Source organism: Mytilus trossulus, chromosome 3 (assembly GCF_036588685.1).
Source record: "Mytilus trossulus isolate FHL-02 chromosome 3, PNRI_Mtr1.1.1.hap1, whole genome shotgun sequence".
Lineage (NCBI taxonomy): Eukaryota > Metazoa > Mollusca > Bivalvia > Mytilida > Mytilidae > Mytilus > Mytilus trossulus.
This window is the reverse complement of record NC_086375.1, coordinates 20889535-20910207: the sequence shown is the minus strand read 5'-3', so window position 1 is coordinate 20910207 and position 20673 is coordinate 20889535. Positions and strand designations below refer to the sequence as shown.

The window sequence follows — 20673 nt, the reverse complement described above, 5'->3', positions numbered from 1 at the left end:
GTTTTTGAGTTATAAGCCAAAAACTGCATTTTACCCCTATGTTCTATTTTTAGCTGTGGCGGCCATCTTGATTTGATAGTCGGGTCATCGGACACATTTTTAAAACAAGATACCCCAAAGATGATGATTGCCAAGTCTGAATTAATTTGGCCCAGTAGTTTCAGAGGAGAAGATTTTTGTAAAAGATAACTAAGATTTACGAAAAATGGTTAAAAATTGACTATAAAGGGCAATAACTCCTTAACGGGTCAACTGACCATTTCGGTCATGTTGACTTATTTGTAAATCCTACTTTACTAAACATTATTGCTGTTTACAGTTTATCTCTATCTATAATAATATTCAAGATAATAACCAAAAACTGCAAAATTTCCACAAAATTACCAATTCAGGGGCAGCAACCCAACAACGGGTTGACCGATTCATCTGAAAATTTCAGGGCAGATAGATCTTGACCTGATAAACATTTTTACCCCATGTCAGATTTCCTCTAAATGCTTTGGTTTTTGAGTTATAAGCCAAAAACTGCAGTTTACCCCTATGTTCTATTTTTAGCCGTGGCGGCCATCTTGGTTGGTTGACCGGGTCACGCCACACATTTTTTAAACTAGATACCCCAATGATGATTGTGGCCAAGTTTGGTTCAATTTGGCCCAGTAGTTTCAGAGTAGAAGATTTTTGTAAAAGATACCTAAGATTTATGAAAAATGGTTAAAAATTGACTATAAAGGGCAATAACTCCTAAACGGGTCAACTGACCATTTCGGTCATGTTGACTTATTTGTAAATCCTACTTTACTTAACATTATTGCTGTTTACAGTTTATCTCTATCTATAATAATATTCAAGATAATAACCAAAAACTGCAAAATTTCCACAAAATTACCAATTCAGGGGCAGCAACCCAACAACGGGTTGACCGATTCATCTAAAAATTTCAGGGCAGATAGATCTTGACCTGATAAACATTTTTACCCATGTCAGATTTCCTCTAAATGCTTTGGTTTTTGAGTTATAAGCCAAAAACTGCATTTTACCCCTATGTTCTATTTTTAGCCGTGGCGGCCATCTTGGTTGGTTGACCGGGTCACGCCACACATTTTTTAAACTAGATACCCCAATGATGATTGTGGCCAAGTTTGGTTCAATTTGGCCCAGTAGTTTCAGAGGAGAAGATTTTTGTAAAAGTTAACAACGACGACGGACGACGGACGACGGACGCAAAGTGATGGGAAAAGCTCACTTGGCCCTTCGGGCCAGGTGAGCTAAAAAAGTCATTTGTGAAAACAGCTTCACCACAATTCAATAATTTCAAATTAAAATTAAATGTTTACTGACCTTTTTTTGAGGTAACGATGATGAAGATTCCAGGTCAAATGTTATTGGAGGTGGCAGGTCATGGCCATCCTGTAAATAATATTAAAATGAAGTTTTGTATGAATGTGTCAAGCTAGCCAAGCGTACATGTATATTGAACATTTTTATTTCCCACAATTTATAACACCTTTTGACAGCTTTAAATCTTTTATTTTTTTCTACATTTTTAATCATTTCCTACCACTTGATCTTATTTTTTATTATCACGTTAAAGACCAGATTACTCAAGTGGAAGTTAATATGCCACCAAATTAAAGATGTTCACAGATTTCAATTTTGGCAGAACTATAGTTTGAATGAATAAAAGATATGAACTTACAAGTTTTATCACTTTTGGGAATCTTTTGCGTACAGCACTGAAAGAAAAGAAATCTGTAGATATTCCTATTGCTTCCATTCTAAAAGGTTCATTTTTATCAGTTATCTCAACATACATGAATTTAAAATTCATAACAAATCAATTAATTTTGTGCATCTTATCAGATTCTCTTTAACTGACAAGTAAATATTTAATCAAGAACCATTTCACAGTATTCGGAGTGGCAATGTAAATGATATCAAAACAAGATTATGGTAAAATGGCAAATTACAAAGTTATTTTAAATGACTATTGATAAGTAATAAGCAAACATATTTCAGTAACTGTACATATGAATATAAAAAGACATGGTATTATTGCCAATAAGACCAGTATCCACCACAGACCAAACTATATAGATGTATATCATATTCTATGTGAAAATTACATAAAGCTAATATTGACCACAATCCTATCTGCCTGCCAGAAATAAATATGTCTTAGACAGTACTGACTAGTTTTGTGAAACAAGCACATAAATATTTTTAGTTGCTAAAAAACAGTGAGAAATTGGTCTGGTATCTTTGTAAGAAGTTTAAACCCTGAAACTAACCCTTCACCCCCTTCTATAAAAAATCTTCAAATAAATGTACATCAAAAGTTTCTTAGGGCATTGATCTTTCATGAGACACTATGTATGCAGTCATGTTTGAGATATCAACGATACTTGTGGATGTATTGTGAAGTGCCAGCTGCCCCTGTCTTAGGTTGTCTCCCTTTCTGGGAGATCTTACCCGTCTTTGGAAGCAGACCTGTGTCACTTGACAGAACAAATATCCAGCATCAGCCCCATAATACATTTGATGAAAAAAATCAATACTTCATTGAAGAAATCGGCTTGTCAAAATATCTTTTCTGATTCACCAATATAAATGATGACATGAGTTTTTCTTACAGAAACCAGACCAAAATTGTAAAATTAGAAACTGAAATATCTTTGCTTTTAAAAAGAATGTTGAAATATATTCACACTTACTAAATTTGAATTGCCATTTAACCAACAACACATTGTGATACTATTACAAAACCATTCCATGATATACCATTCACATTTTTTATATATTGTATCAAAATCCAATGATATACCTTTCACAGTTCTAATATTTTCTATAAAAAAAAGATGGTTTCTTAATTTTTCTATTGATATACAATGATATGCCTTTCACATTTCTTATATTCCATCATATATGGATATAAAAGAAATTTCTAAATATCACAGCATTGCAGTAAAATGATCGTTGGTGTATGTGACACATTATAATTACTACCTTGATGTGAGCTGGATGTCTCTAGTATAGATATCCATCCAGCTGGTGATCATTAGGCTTCAGGCCTGTAGTATAGCCACCTATTACCTAATATATGCTGTCCGATCTTTAAACCTATCACATAAATCATTTCCATCTAGAATTAGCTCCTGGAGCTTCCAGTCTTTGATCTTCTCCAATTCTTGTATGACTCTGATCTGAAAAAAAAATTGAGAACAATCATTTAGCAAATAATTAACAATCTGGTATCAAAAAAGTACTCTTGTATTGTTCTACACAAGGATAAGAGCGCGTCAGTAAATTAAGAAGTAATCTTACAAAAGAAGTTCTATTATAAAGTTGATTTCAAAATTCTATGCATTTATAAACTATGTCTTCCGTGGACATTTCAAAACCTATTAAATCAAATAAAATATTAGTCTGTTTGTCTACATTTGATGACATTTTCAGTTATACATGTATTATCAACCTACGGTACAATACATATATATTAAGAATCGAATTAAGTGGAAAGACTGACGGTTCAAGTGAACATCCACTTGTATGTTTGTCCATCTGATGAGTTAAGCCTTTTTCAACTGATTTTTGTAGTTCGTTCTTATGTTGTACTGTTATACCACTGTCCAAGGTTAGGGGAGGGTTGGGATCCCGCTAACATGTTTAACAACGCCACATTATTTATGTATGTGCCTGTCCCAAGTCAGGAGCCTGTAATTCAGTGGTTGTCGTTTGTTTATGTGTTACATTATTGGTTTTTTTTTCATTTTTGTCAAGCCTTCGACTTTAGTGGAAAAAGCGAGACTAAGCGATCCTACATTCCGTCGTCTTCAGCGTCGTCATTGGCGTCAACAAATATTCACTCTGCGGTTAAAGTTTTTGAAATTTTAATAACTTTCTTAAACTATACTGGATTTCTACTAAACTTTAACAGAAGCTTGTTTATGATCATAAGATAGTATCAAGAAGTAAATTTTGTAAAAATAAAATTCCATTTTTTCCGTATTTTACTATAAATGGACTTAGTTTTTGCTGCAGGGAAACATAGCATTCACTCTGTGGTTAAAGTTTTTAGAATTTTAATAACTTTCTCCAGCTATCCTGGGTTTGTACCAAACTTGTACAGAAGCTTGTTTATGATCATAAGATAGTATCCAGAAGTAAATTTTGTAAAAATAAAATTCCATTTTTTCCATATTTTACTTTTAAATGGACTTAGTTTTTCTGCGGGGAACCATTACATTCACTCTGTGGTTAAAGTTTTTAAAATTTTAATAACTTTCTCAAACAATCCTGGGTTTGTAATAAACTTGAACAGAATCTTGTTTATGATCATAAGATAATATCCAGAAGTAAATTTTGTAAAAAGATAACTCCGTTTTTTCTGTAATTTACTTTTAAATGGACTTAGATTTTCTTACAATCATAAAATAGTAACAAGAGTAATATTTTTATTGATTTTTTTCCTCATTGTTGTTTAGCCTGCGATTTACAGCAAAAATAGGCGAGACACTGGGTTCCGCGGAACCCTTACAAATTTTTTTACATAAATAAGGCCATTAGTTTTCTCTTTTGAATTGTTTTACATTGTCTTATCAGGGCCTTTTATAGCTGACTATGCAGTATGGGCTTTGCTCATTGTTGAAGGTTGTACAGTGACGTATAGTTGTTAATGTCTGTGTCATTTTGGTCTTTTGGGGATAGTTGTCTCATAAGCAATCATACCACATCTTCTTTTTATATTGACACTTTTGATGAGCTGACCAGCAAAATTTGACAGGTGGTGGGTATTTAAGAGAGCTTCCTTTTCCTTGAACATTATTAGGAAATATCCAATTGAAAATATATGCATGGTGGGGTCAAATAAAAAGTGCCTTCCTACCCCCTTCCCCCTACATTTATTTTTGGAACAGCCCTTATTTATTCATAGCAGATGATATTTTTCTTAGTAAATGAATATTGTTTACACTGAACAGTCACTCAAGATTGTTAATATTAAATTACAAACCTATTTTGTCACTGGAACTGAAATTTTCCAACCATGATTTCCATGTAGAGGTCTTTTAAATGTTAAATAAGATGCACTTATTAAAAATTTATCAATACATCAAAGCTGTAGAGAAAATTGTATATGACAATATCTAACTTACCAAGTTTTTCCCCATGTTTAGTCTGACTACATTTGGAGCTTTAGTCACAAGATCTTTCATGTTATCCAGACCCATCAATTTGTTCTCACTCACATCAAGAGTTTCCAACTACAAAACAATTCAGAGCATGATTTAGCATGTAAAATATTAGGGAAATAAAGAAAATTAATAGTTTTATTAAATTCTGAAAACCATATATCTTGTCAGAGAAAATCCAATCTTAATAAACATGCATAGTACATGTACTGACATATGTGTGAATGGAATTTGTGATTAAAATACTGTAATTTTTTTTAACTTAAAGGCTTGTAGTTTATCCATGGAGCTGCTATAGTTGTAACATTTTCCCAATATGAGTTGTCTTCAGTTTGAAACAGAGAATTTGTAGCCCTGTAATATGGGTTTTATTATTTATTAACTCAAATGATATGTGTATGTTAGGGAAAAATATGACTACATCCATAATATAATACACCCAGCTTTGTGAATTTTCTAGCAACGGCTTAGTTGAATTAAAATATTTAAACAAATAAAATGCTCCGCCAGGGCACAGCTTGAAACGACCTAGAGGTCAGACCCTGAACAGTAGGGGTAAGTATGGACACAACATTCAAGCTTGTTACAGCTCTGAATTTGGATTTTGATTATAGTGACTTGAGTAACACCAGTATCACTCAGATTACAATTCTACCTTGACAGGTAAGTTTGTATTAAGCCTACCAAATACTTATTTAGCCTTGAGAATTGAAAGGTCAGTTTATCCCATTCATACAATAGAAGTTTACATATAAGGGTCAGAATGGGGTTTACAGAATAGACAATACATGTTATAGCAAAACAAAAAAATAGAGAATAGAGAAAATGAACCACAAAATAAAGAATAGAGAATAATGCGGTGCAAAAGTATAAAGAATAACTGTGCAGAATAAAAGGTAACGTGGGTAACTGTAATGCTGATAATATAATGATCAATGTACAGAATTGATAAACAATCTTGTTACAGAAAGACTAAATAGTAAAATCATTTTCATGAGAATTTTACAGGATGAGTGTTATTTTTAAGGCTATTAAAGAAAAATGCCCTTCAAACATAAAGAATACAGATATTAAAAAACCCATCCAGGTCCTCATGACAATTTCATTGTCAAATGTAGGACACACCATTTCTATTCCAAGACTAAAAAAAGACATCTAGTCAAACTGGTTTGGTTTAACTGACTGTTTGCATCTGCCCTAGATGTCTTTTTCACAGTGACCTTGTGTGTTTGTGCTTAAGAGTACATTGTACTGTCATATTTATTGATTTTCTGTTGCGGCATGACCTAAACATGCAAAACAGTGGCTTGAGATTTCAATTTAATAGGAATCAATATAATCTTTAAAAAAAAATTCTATATGAACTGATATTAGTATAATAAATTAATATTTGAAATTTTATATCCTGGTTGATGATGGTTTAATTGGGACCAAGATTTTTTTTCTTTATTCTTGTTTATATTATAAATATTTAAGCTTTAATGCACATTTTATTATCGAAAAAATTTCAGCTCTCATTTAAAATATTTTGCAACTAAATAATAATCTGTCAGATTTTGGTGTAAACTAAAGACAAGACAGTGTAATAGATAACCTGAAAGCATAGTCTATTTCTATAAAGTCAAGCAGATAGTTTTTTTTTATATCCGAAAAAAAAACTACCATGTAAAAATTAAAGGGCCAAAACTAACCTAAAAAATTCAACATTAAACAGATTTTGAACAATTAAATCAAGATGCACAAAGTCTAAGTATTTGTTAGAATATAGGGTTCTTTTGTACTCTACCAATATCACAATAACAATAAAGTGACCTTAATTTTGGACAAGGTAAATGGCATGAAGCCAAATTTATCAACTCCTATTGTATGAATGGGATAAACTGATCTTTCAATTCTCAAGGCTAAATAAGTATTTTATAAGCTAAATACACACTTACTTGTCAAGGTAGAATTGTAATCTGAGTGATACCGGTGTTACTCAAGTCACCATAAATAGTTGACACAGCATAGGTTTCTGACACAGAAGTAATGTGGTATAAGAACTTTTTTTTTTTTAAATTGGACATTACCTTTCATGGTCCAATATCCAAAATATAAATACATGGTTAGATTCAGCAAATTAAAGAACCCCAAGAATTCAATTTTTGATGAATTCAAACAGTTTAATTTTGGACCCTATTGGCCCCTAATTCCTAAACTGTTGGGATCACAACTCCAAAAATCAATCCAAACCTTCCTTTAGTGGTTATAACCTTGTTTTAAAATTTTATTGATTTCTATTTACTTATATAAAAGTTATTATCCGGAAACAATCTGTCTTCTGACGTCGACGATGACCACATGATGCCGAAGTATTTTTTTAATTTTTGTGATCATTAAAAATTGTTTGGTTCTTAATATGATTCTGATCAAGTAAAACTGAACTCTGAGAAAACAGAAAGTCCCTGAAAACTTCTTAATTTATGTGATATTACAATACTATTTCACCTGAGAAAGGTTGGGATTAAAGGACCGAATCAAAAATGATGCAAAAAATTTATTCTCAATGAATCTGGTTGTAAATTGAACCTACCTCTGGTATGTTTTCTCCTATAATATCAGAAACTTGAGACATGACAGTTTGTTTGTTCAATGCCAGATGAATTCTATCTTGAGAAAGAGCTGAAATGAAATGTATATCTCGAACTGCATGACTTGTCTAAAGAGTACATGGTTTACTTCTAATCAAGAATGTCAAGAATCCATGGAATTAAGTCCAGTTAAATCAGGGTTATTTTTTGTGTGTATTCCATATAACTTGTTGAACATAAAACATATATGCGAGATTAATTTATGAAATTTTTACAAATGCCTCATACAAATACTGCTATCAAAATAAAAATGCCAGTTTTCACAATTTATAAATAATAAAATTATTGCAAAAAATCTTAACTGAAAAGTAGTCCATTGACCATTGTATATTATTTGCATAATTAAATGACCTGTGTCGATTTCTAATATCAAAGTACAGACTGATCTCAAACATCCAGGTCCTAAAATTATCTCTATACCGATGTTTGTTGGGAAAAAATAAAGCTGCACTAAATCATTAGAAATATAATTTGGAACAACCATATTTGTCATACTTAGTTTTTTTTCAGATTTATTTTTTGTGATTTGATGTTGACCATGAAATACTAAAAATATCAAATTACCGCCAAAACCATCAGGGACATAGTCTTTATTATATAACAGTTGAAGTTTTTCAATTACACATATACACATTTAAAATACTTCACTACACAATATATTGGTTGTAAGGGTACACTCTGTATTATAGAACTATTGTTATACTTACTTGCATCATTATAGAGATTGCTGAGGTTAAGAGCCTTTGTAGCTGGATCGTATATTGTTATACTTACATGTATCATTGTAGAGATTGCTGAGGTTAAGAGCCTTTGTAGCTGGATCGTATTTTGTTATACTTTCATGTATCATTGTAGAGATTGCTGAGGTTAAGAGCCTTTGTAGCCGGATCGTATATTGTTATACTTACATGTATCATTGTAGAGATTGCTGAGGTTAAGAGCCTTTGTAGCTGGATCGTATATTGATATACTTACTTGTATCATTATAGAGATTGCAGAGGTTAAGAGCCTTTGTAGCTGGATCCTATTTTGTTATACTTACTTGTATCATTATAGAGATTGCTGAGGTTAAGAGCCTTTGTAGCTTGATCATATATTGTTATACTTACTTGTATCATTAAAGAGATTGCTGAGGTTAAGAACCTTTGTAGCTGGATCGAATATTGTTATTCTTACTTGCATCATTATAAAGATTGCTGAGGTTAAGAGCCTTTGTAGCTGGATCGTATATTGTTATACTTACTTGTATCATTATAGAGATTGCTGAGGTTAACAGCCTTTGTAGCTGGATCGTATATTGTTATACTTACTTGTATCATTATAGAGATTGCTGAGGTTAGAAGCCTTTGTAGCTGGATCGTATTTTGTTATACTTACTTGTATCATTATAGAGATTGCTGAGGTTAAGAGCCTTTGTAGCTGGATCGTATTTTGTTATACTTACTTGTATCATTATAGAGATTGCTGAGGTTAAGAGCCTTTGTAGCTGGATCGTATATTGTTATACTTACATATATCATTGTAGAGATTGCTGAGGTTAAGAGCCTTTGTAGCTGGATCGTATTTTGTTATACTTACATGTATCATTGTAGAGATTGCAGAGGTTAAGAGCCTTTGTAGCTGGATCGTATATTGTTATACTTACATGTATCATTGTAGAGATTGCTGAGGTTAAGAGCCTTTGTTGCTGGATCGTATATTGTTATACTTACATGTATCATTGTAGAGATTGCTGAGGTAAAGAGCTTTTGTAGCTGGATCGTATATTGTTATACTTACTTGTATCATTATAGAGATTGCTTAGGTAAAGAGCTTTTGTAGCTGGATGGTATATTGTTATACTTACTTGTATCATTATAGAGATTGCTGAGGTTAAGAGCCTTTGTAGCTGGATCATATCTGCTACTCATACACACCTGTAATAATTATGTACATTAAAGAGATTGGATATATATGACAATGAGACAGCAATTCAACATAACAACCAACTCTACAAGTCAATAAACTGTCTACATAGTCATTAAAACAGAAATACTTACAGCAATAATATCTTATTTTCATTGATTATTACATGGACAATATTTTTTTAGAAAACCACTATATAAATAAATTTTTCACATCGCTCTCATGTCTGTAATGGCATTTTATACATTTATATACCTTGTTAACACATCATAAAATGATTGTATTTAAACTTCATATATTTTTTTTTTAATCAACAAATGTAGTTCAACTTTATCTAAATGCATACAAAGTTTTATCAAAATCCATAAATATTCTAAACACTTTGCCCTACGTATGTTCATACTTACTTTGAGTTTTTCTATGACCTCTTTGTCCAAAGTAAATACAGATGGTGGACCACTTGGTTTTGATATCACAATCATCTATAATGTACAAAAGTTGAAATGAGTTTATAAAACATACTTCAATGCAATCATAAGTTGACATTTTCTAATGGAACTTGTTAAAAGGTAACAATGTTTGTTTAGCATTGGAATTGAGCATTGGAAATCCTTCACCCAAGAATGATTGAATCAATCAATAGTAAAATACAATGAAATATAAAGTAATGAGACTATATTAGATCGAATATTCCATAAAGCTTTTACTTAATTACACAATTTGATAGTTAGAGACTTCCTAGAAGCTTGAAGTATATTCAATTGTTTGTGATTATTAGGCTAAAAACAATAACACTGAAGTAAAAATTGTATTCATACAGATCTATCTATAAGTTGGATAAACAAAAACAAAATGGTATTCATCTTCAACAACTAACATTTTACAACATTCACATAAATGATTTTCTCTAGTATATTATAAGAATATTTAACTTTAATGTTTCATTGACTATCAAATGTAAAATCAAAGTTCCTTACTTTAAAACCATTTGACATTGTAAGTCTATTACTAAGTCCTCTGAGAGATTCTGATGCTTTTCTGTCTTGGATATGAAAAACAGCTTTCTCTTGTTCAAAATGAAACTAAAAGTCAACAAAAATGTAAGAATATCAAAAATCATAAGTAACATTGAATATATATGTATTAGAAATTTTTTTGAGATATAAATTCACCTTATCATGCTTTTTGTTAAAATTATCATACTTATACAACATGTACATCATGTACATTCCAATATTCAACATTTGAATATTAAAAGCATTTAACTTTTTCAATAGCCTTTACTCTGAAACTCATTAACTGTTAGAAATCCTAACTGATTGTAATCTGTTTTCTTATGAGATGTAAAAGGGTTTTATGATCAACAAAATATTCCATAAAATATAAAAGTAATCTCATTATGATGTATAGAGTCACATTGTTAGAAACAATATATCATTTGTTTAATAGAAAAGACCTTGGTACTCATACCACATCTTATTTCTACTTACTATGTACAGCATAAGTCAAAAAAGATTAAAATAATGATTTCAAATAAATGTTAAATAAGTTACAGAGGTAAGTTACAATAAGTAAGTTACAGTGGAAACAATGTTTCTGAAACATTAAACTACAATAACAGGGTAAGTTACAATAAGTAAGTTACAGTGGAAACAATGTTTTTGAAACATTAAACTACAATAACAGGGTAAGTTACAATAAGTAAGTTACAGTGGGAACAATGCTACTGAATCATTAAACTACAATAACAGGGTTAGTTACAATAAGTTACAGTGCGAATAATGCTACTGAAACCTTAAACTATGACAACGGGGTATGTTACAGTGGAAACAGAGTTCCTGAAACTTTAAAGTACAACAAATACAAATATATGATTGCATGTTCTGCAATTTGTTGGTGTGAATGATGAAAAAGTAGTTAGTACAACTTACACAAACTGGGATAAATGGCACATCTAGATTGTCATTCAATAGTTTTAATAGTCCATCTTTGCCTGCTTTCTTTCCAAAAGGTATCTGTTAAATATGAAATATATCTATAACTTTAACCTTCATTGTTTTAGAATGTATTTAACATTATTAAACATATAGTGTGAACAAGCACATAACTACACAAGAGTGCACACGCTGAAATGTCTAGCCTTCTTTACTATTCATTCATATTATGTTGATAGTCCTAAGTATAAAGCTTTATTAAAAAAACTTAACTGTCACATAAACTTAACATTAACAAAGATAACTAAACAAAGACCAATGAACCATGAAAATGAGGTCAAGGTCAGATGAACCATGCCAGGCAGACATGTACAGCTAACAATGCTTCCATACAACAAATATAGTTGACCTATTACTTATAGTTTAAGAAAAATAGACCAAAACACAAACTTAACTCTGAGCAATGAACCGTAAAAATGAGGTTGAGGTCAAATAAAACCTGTGCGACTGACATATAGATCATAAAATATTTCCATACACCAAATATAGTTGACCTATGGCAATGTATGGCATATAGTATTAGATAAAAAGGCCAAAACTCAAAAACTTAACTTTGACCACTCAACCATGAAAATGACATCTGCCCACTAGACATGCACACCTTACAATCATTCAATACAAAAAATATAGTAGATCTATTGCATAAAGTATGAGAAAAAAATATCAAAACACGAAAACTTAAGTATAACCACTGAACCATGAAAATGAGGTTAAGGTCAGATGACACCTGCCAGTTGGGCATGTACACCTTACAGTCCTTCCATACACTTAATATACGTTTGTCATTATTGCTTAATGACAAACGTTTGGTGGCCTATAGTTATCAATACATTTTCCTCCTTTGGACTCTTTTGGATAGCATTGCAAAAAATACTGCATCCTTTTTTATAAATAAGAGTTACAGTAACTTAAATCAATACAACTGGAATGAAAGTGAATTTCATATTAAAGGCTTTGATAAAAAATAGGGAACGTGTCCATAGGACACAAATGATGCCCCTGCTAGCATTAACATTATAAAGGGTCAATGTAAATGTGACGCTACCAAAATTTGTACTTGATCTGAGTTCAAAAATTTGATAGCAATCCAATTTCAGGGCTGTATCAAGCTTGAATATTGTGTCCATACTTGCCACAACTGTTCAGGGTTTCGACCTCTGCAGTCGTATAAAGCTGTGCCTTGCAGAGCATCAGGTGCCATTTGTAACAAGGCACACCCTAGAGAGCAGTAAAAATGATTTCACCAAAATTCAAACTTGTTCTTGGTTTTATGGTTAAAAGTATTGTGTATAAGTTTCATAACATTCGGTTAAGACAAACTAAAGTAACAGACAGAAACTAAAATTTCCAGCAACTTTTCTATTTGTAAAGTAGCATAAAAAGCTAGAATGGTAAAAGTGAGCCAACTATAATTCAAACTTGTTGACTTGTGAATTTTTCAATTCAAAATATTTTATTGTTCAAATATCAAATGTACATTTAAACAAAGGGATTGGACAAAAGGCAGTGCCTATACAAATCCTTTCCCATACAAGATGGATTAAATAACATGCATGATAGTATATAATTTTCTGATAAGTTAATAGATCATACGTTGTTGCAGTGAGTCAGGGGAGGCAATTCCCCCACTTCTTGAAGTATTTTTTGTGTACATACATATATAAATAACTATGTTAACAAAGTCAAAGCAAGACCTACTGAAGGTAATGTCGAATTTTATACCACATTAATAAGTGTTGGTAAGGAACCAAGTAGATCATTAAGTGATTTTTACTCAAATTTACAAACTCACTGTAACAAAGTTGTTCTATTTATATGAATAACAAGAATTGATTGGCCCTTTTTTGCAATACATAAATAATTTAGTGTACCATCTTATTACAAGACTTTTAATTTCTTGATTTTTGAAAATATAATTACTAATACAAAAAATAAAATAAAATATATATAAATTTATTTGCAAAAAGATGCTAAACACAATTGGTTGTTTTTTTGTGTAAAAGTTGGTTTGTCTTTAATTAAGACTAAAGAGTGGTACACTGTGGTTATAGGCTGATTTCTAAACAGTATAATATCACATGAATTATTATAAAAATCTTCCAGTTTCATGAATATATTGTTGTACATATGTAAATATCTCTGTGTTTTCATCAATATTCAAGTCTGAGCAACCCTATAGTAGGACATCAAGATTGACATTATCAAAGTTACTTATTTTTCGAAAGAGCTCATATCTCTGATAGATGTAAACTGGACAAACATAAAAGAAATGAAAATTATCCTCTACTGGATCTCCACAGGCACATATAGAGCTGTCCGACAAATGGTCACAGTAGAGATGATCTGTAGATCACTAGCCTCATTTCTTAATTGGCAGTGGATTATATTAACTTTACGTGAACCAGTGGAAAAGAAAACAGGACAAGGACTTATGTCCTCATTCAGTTTCCTTTAAATCCTGTAAAGCTTAAAATATTTTTAACTTCTCCATCAAGTGAATTCCACTTTTCAAGAGTATGCAGAATAAAACTGTTTTTATAGGCTGTGGTTTGACACTGAGGAGTTATTATTCATAAATATAAATTCCCTTTTTTTTCTCAGACCATACTGGTCATTTGTGTTTGTATATGACAAGATATCAGCAGCAATATAATTAGGAATATCTCCAGAAATAGTTTTATGAAGAAACAATAATTTGTTTTTCTGAAGTCTATTCTGGAGGGAATCCCAACCTAATTCCTTATATAATCTCCATCTAGGAGTTCCCTTTCGAAGCCCAGTTACAATTCTGGCAGCAGCTTGTTGTACAGACTCAATAAGTTCTGATTCTTCTTGTGTGCAGTTATCCCAAATTATGTTCCCATATTCTAAAATAGGCCTTATAAATGCAATATAAAGTCTTTCCAGAGACTGTCTATCAATCTTATGTTTTAAATATCTCATAATATTAAGACGTTTACAAGCTTTTGAATAAGTATCCTGTATGTGACAAGACCATTTGGCATTAGATGATAAGGTTATACCAAGATGTTTATGTTCTGAGACATTTTCTAGAGTTGCATCATTCATGCATAGTGATGTGACATCAATATTACTTTTTCTTGTAAAATACATAGATTTGGCCATGTTTTGTTTGCATTGAAGGTTACACCCCATTCCCCTGCCCATTGATCTAATGATTCTAGATCTTGCCCTAGGGATTCAGCTGCTGATCTCTCATCATGTACAACACAATATAGACAAGTATCATCTGCAAATAGTTTTATTTTGTTTGTAACCACATCTACTATGTCATTCACAAACAATAAAAACAGAAAAGGGCCCAAGATGGATCCTTGAGGGACTCCTGCCTTGACAGTATTCCAGTTAGAAAAAAACCCATTTACTCCAACCCTTTGTTGTCTATCAGAAAGATAACTTTTGAACCAAATAAGCAAATTACCCTTTATTCCATATTTTCTTAACTTATATAGAAGTCCTGTGTGCCATACACGATCAAATGCCTTAGACACATCACAAAAAATAAATCTGACATCTTTCCCTTTGTCAAGATTTTTTACAATCTCATCATATAATAAAAGTAACTGATTTATAGTAGAGTCCTTGTTTCCGAACCCGGACTGTTGATCAGGTAATATTGCATGATCATGTATATAGTTATGTAAATACTTAAAAATAATTTTCTCCAATATTTGGCTAAAACAATTAGTTACAGAGATAGGTCTGTAGTTTGAAACATTGTCCTGATCTCCTTTACCCTTGTAGATAGCTGATACATTTGCCAATTTCCAATCACTGGGAACTATTCCTGATTGTAAGCTTTTATTAAATATGAATGTTAGAGGTGTAACCAGTGATGGGAAAATTGCCTTAAGAAATTTTGGAGGTAGCTTGTCAGGTCCAGCTGGTTTGTTAATATTTAAAATTTGGAAATGGTCAATTACATCCTGCTCTGTTATCACTATGTCAGACAGCTCATAGGGTGCTAAAGGTGGGACATTAGGCAATTGAGGTTCTGTGTCAAATCTTGATATTGAGCAAAAATAATCATTTATGGCTGTTGCTTTCTCAATGGGGTGAATAAGAATCTCTCCATTTACCTTAATGGGAGAATTTTGACTCTTTATTTTTAAATTTGCAAACACTCTTAGCTATTCTCCACCACTTCCCTGGGGGGATTGATTTATCGACTAGGGAATTATGCAAGTTAATCAGGTACTGACGTTTAGCTTCTCTTACTAGATCAATCACTTCATTTCTAAGTTCTTTAAATTTTTTCCAGTCTGAAATTAAATTTCTTGATTTAGCTTTTTTGTAAGCACGGTTACGCTTTCGCATTTTAACTTTAATACTGGTTGTGATCCAAGGTTTGTCCCTGGGTCTAACCAATACTTTTTTTTTTGGAATATATGTGTCCATGACATGATGAACTTCTTGGTTAATTAGATCATTTATCTTATTAATGTCATGAACATTTTTAAAGCATTCATTCCAGTTTTTTCTTTGTAAATACATGTTTGCTGATGCATAGTCACCACTCTCATAGTCATAAACTACTTTTGAATAAGCTTTTTGTCTAGCAGAGGAAAAATTAATCTCAATAAGTGTTGGAGAGTGGTCGCTACAAAAACTTGGTAGTACCATACTATTTCTTAGTAAACTAATATTATTCATATATATAGGGTCTAAGAGTGTTGCAGTTGAGGAGGTTATACGAGTAGGTTCCTTAATAACATTTTCTATGCCATATCTTTCACAGATTCTTGATATCCTACTAGTCGGACTTGCTTTTAGTAAATCTATGTTTAAATCACCAAGCAATATTACATTTTTATCATTATATATTACATTATCTAATAAATTTTCAAAATGGTCAAGTGATGTGACTGGTGCATTTGGAGGTCTATAAAAACATACAACTAAGAATCTGCCAGTTTTTGTTGTAATTTCAACACAAACTGATTTTAATTCAGCTATTTCTAAGTCACTACGGCGTTTACAATGGAGACTGTCTCTTACATAGATCAAAATTCCTCCTCCACCGTCAGTTAACCTGTCTTTTCTGAATAAGTCAGGATTATGAAAATTTGGCATTACCAAATCAGTACTGCCAACATTTGCTTTCAGTTTTGTTTCAGATACACAAATCACATCACATTCAACTAGTTCTGAATGAATTAAATCAGTTTTATAACGTAAGGAATTAACATTAATACCAGCTATTCGAATATTTTGATAGCTGTATCTTGATGAGTTTGGTCCAGGATTTTGTTCAATGTCATTACTTTGTAGTAAGATTAATACAATAATCAGACTAAAAATTAAGTTGGAGATATATACAGTTCTGATACTAGGTTTATCATCAATATGGACATTATTAAGTGGTAATAAAGTATTATCCATGATCACTAATAAATGAGTTAGTAAGCATACTACAAATTATTTAATGCCCATAAAGTTTGTCACATTAATATTATACATACTGTTTGACAACATAAGTCTACAACCATAACCACTCTGTGCTGGTATTTGAATGGATAAAATCCAGCATTTATTAGTTCTCAATAAAATTAAACATGATTGAAAGAGAAAAGAACTAGAGGCTCTAAAGAGCCTGTGTCACTCACCTTGGTCTATGTGCATATTAAACAAAGGACACAAATGGATTCATGACAAAATTGTATTTTGGTGATGGTGATGTGTTTGAAGTTCTTACTTTACTGAACGTTCTTGCTTCTTACAATTATATCTATAATGAACCTTGCCCATTAGTAACAGAGAAAAATATTTGGTAAAAATTTACATAAATTTACCGAATTAATGAAAATTGTTAAAAATTTACTATAAAGGGCAATAACTCCTTAAGGGGTCAATTGACCATTTAGGTCATGTTGACTTATTTGTAGATCTTACTTTGCTGAACATTATTGCTGTTTACAGTTTATCTCTATCTATAATAGTATTCAAGATAATAACCAAAAACGGCAAAATTTCTTTAAAAATTACCAATTGGAGGGCAGCAAGCCAACAACCGATTGTCCAATTCATCTGAAAATTTCAGGGCAAATAGATATTGACTTGATTAACATTTTAACTTCTTGTCAGATTTGCTCTAAATGCTTTGGTTTCAGAGTTATAAGCCAAAATCTACATTTTACCCCTGTTCTATTTTTAGCCGTGGCGTCCATCTTGGTTGAATGGCCAGGTCATCGGACACAATTTTCAAACTAGATACCCCAAAGATGATTGTGGCCAAGTTTGGATTAATTTGGCTCAGTAGTTTCAGAGGAGAAGATTTTTGTAAAAGATTACTTAGATTTATGAAAAATGGTTAAAAGTTGACTATAAAGGGCAATAACTCCTAAAGGGGTCAACTGACCATTTCGGTCATGTTGACTTATTTGTAAATCTAACTTTGCTGAACATTATTGATGTTTACAGTTTATTTCTATCTATAATAATATTCAAGATAATAACCAAAAACAGCAAAATTTCCTCAAAATTACCAATTCAGGGGCAGCAACCCAACAACAGGTTGACCGATTCATCTGAAAATTTCAGGGCAGATAGATCTTGACCTGATAAACATTTTTATCCCATGTCAAATTTCCTCAAAATGCTTTGGTTTTTGAGTTATAAGCCAAAAACTGCATTTTACCCCTATGTTCTATTTTTAGCCGTGGCGGCCATCTTGGTTGGTTGACCGGGTCACGCCACACATTTTTTAAACTAGATACCCCAAAGATGATTGTGGCCAAGTTTGGATTAATTTGGCTCAGTAGTTTCAGAGGAGAAGATTTTTGTAAAAGATTACTTAGATTTATGAAAAATGGTTAAAAATTGACTATAAAGGGCAATAACTCCTAAAGGGGTCAACTGACCATTTCGGTCATGATGACTTATTTGTAAATCTAACTTTGCTGAACATTATTGCTGTTTACAGTTTATCTCTATCTATAATAATATTCAAGATAATAACCAAAAACAGCAAAATTTCCTCAAAATTACCAATTCAGGGGCAGCAACCCAACAACAGGTTGACCGATTCATCTGAAAATTTCAGGGCAGATAGATCTTGACCTGATCAACATTTTTTCATGTCAGATTTCCTCTAAATGCTTTGGTTTTTGAGTTATAAGCCAAAAACTGCATTTTACCCCTATGTTCTATTTTTAGCCGTGGCGGCCATCTTGGTTGGTTGACCGGGTCACGCCACACATTTTTTAAACTAGATACCCCAATGATGATTGTGGCCAAGTTTGGTTTGATTTGGCCCAGTAGTTTCAGAGGAGAAGATTTTTGTAAAAGCTAACGCGGGACGACGACGGACGACAGACGCCGGACGCCAAGTGATGAGAAAAGCTCACTTGGCCCTTTGGGCCAGGTGAGCTAACTAGAGGCTCTAAAGAGCCTGTGTCGCTCACCTTGGTCTATGTGCATATTAAACAAAGGACACAAATGGATTCATGACAAAATTGTATTTTGGTGATGGTGATGTGTTTGAAGTTCTTACTTTACTGAACGATTTTGCTTCTTACAATTATATCTATCATGAACTTTGCCCATTAGTAACAGAGAACTATATTTGGTAAAAATTTACATAAATTTACCAAATTAATGAAAATTGTTAAAAATTGACTATAAAGGGCAATAACTCATTAAGGGGTCAATTGACCATTTAGGTCATGTTGACTTATTTGTAGATCTTACTTTGCTGAACATTATTGCTGTTTACAGTTTATCGCTATATATAATAGTATTCAAGATAACCAAAAACGGCAAAATTTCTTTAAAAATAACCAATTGGAGGGAAGCAACCCAACAACCAGTTGTCCAATTCATCTGAAAAATTCAGGGCAGATAGATATTGACTTGATTAACAATTTAACTTCTTGTCAGATTTGCTCTAGATGCTTTGGTTTCATAGTTATAAGCAAAAAACTGCATTTTACCCCTATGTTCTATTTTTAGCCGTGGCGGCCATCTTGGTTGAATGGCCAGGTCATCGGACACATTTTTCAAACTAGATACCCCAAAGATGATTGTGGCCTAGTAGTTTCAGTGGAGATTTTGTAAAAGATTACTTAGATTTATGAAAAATGGTTAAAGATTGACTATAAAGGGCAATAACTCCTAAAGGGGTCAACTGACCATTTTGGTCATGTTGACTTATTTGTAGATCTTACTTTGCTGAACATTATTGCTGTTTACAATTTATCTCTATCTATAATAATATTCAAGATAATAACCAAAAACAGCAAAATTTCCTCAAAATTACCAATTCAGGGGCAGCAACCCAACAACCGAATGACAGATTCATCTGAAAATTTCAGGGCAGATAGTTCTTGACCTGATAAACATTTTTATCCCATGTCAGATTTCCTCAAAATGCTTTGGTTTTTGAGTTATAAGCCAAAAACTGCATTTTACCCCTATGTTCTATTTTTAGCGGTGGCGGCCATCTTGGTTGGTTGACCAGGTCACGCCACACATTTTTTAAACTAGATACCCCAAAGATGATTGTGGCCAAGTTTGGATTAATTTGGCCAAGTAGTTTCAGAGGAGAAGATTTTTGTAAAAGATTACTTTAATTTACGAAAAATGGTTAAAAATTGACTATAAAGGGCAATAACTCCTAAACGGGTCAACTGACCATTTTGGTCATGTGACTTATTTGTAGATCTTACTTTGCTGAACATTATTGCTGTTTACAGTTTATCTCTATCTATAATAATATTCAAGATAATAACCAAAAACAGCAAAATTTCCTCAAAATTACCAATTCAGGGGCAGCAACCCAACAACCGATTGACCGATTCATCTGAAAATTTTAAGGCAGATAGATCTTGACCTGATAAACATTTTTATCCCATGTCAGATTTCCTCAAAATGCTTTGGTTTTTGAGTTATAAGCCAAAAACTGCATTTTACCCCTTTGTTCTATTTTTAGCCGTGGCG

At 32.1% G+C, this 20673-nt stretch overlaps 1 protein-coding gene across 1 annotated transcript in view; it reads right to left on the bottom strand.

Annotated features, from left to right (window-relative positions):
- The window catches only part of LOC134710350 (nuclear RNA export factor 1-like), a 57343-nt gene that overhangs the window by 19362 nt on the left and 17308 nt on the right, over window positions 1–20673 (bottom strand). Inside the window, exons 6-14 of the mRNA XM_063570694.1 lie at window positions 11653–11736; window positions 10699–10803; window positions 10129–10203; window positions 9663–9732; window positions 7759–7847; window positions 5151–5258; window positions 3091–3200; window positions 1697–1733; window positions 1339–1407 (exon numbers count right to left, since the gene is read on the bottom strand). Of these exons, the coding sequence (XP_063426764.1) occupies window positions 1339–1407; window positions 1697–1733; window positions 3091–3200; window positions 5151–5258; window positions 7759–7847; window positions 9663–9732; window positions 10129–10203; window positions 10699–10803; window positions 11653–11736 (747 nt within the window). The remainder of the gene's footprint in view (window positions 1–1338; window positions 1408–1696; window positions 1734–3090; window positions 3201–5150; window positions 5259–7758; window positions 7848–9662; window positions 9733–10128; window positions 10204–10698; window positions 10804–11652; window positions 11737–20673) is intronic.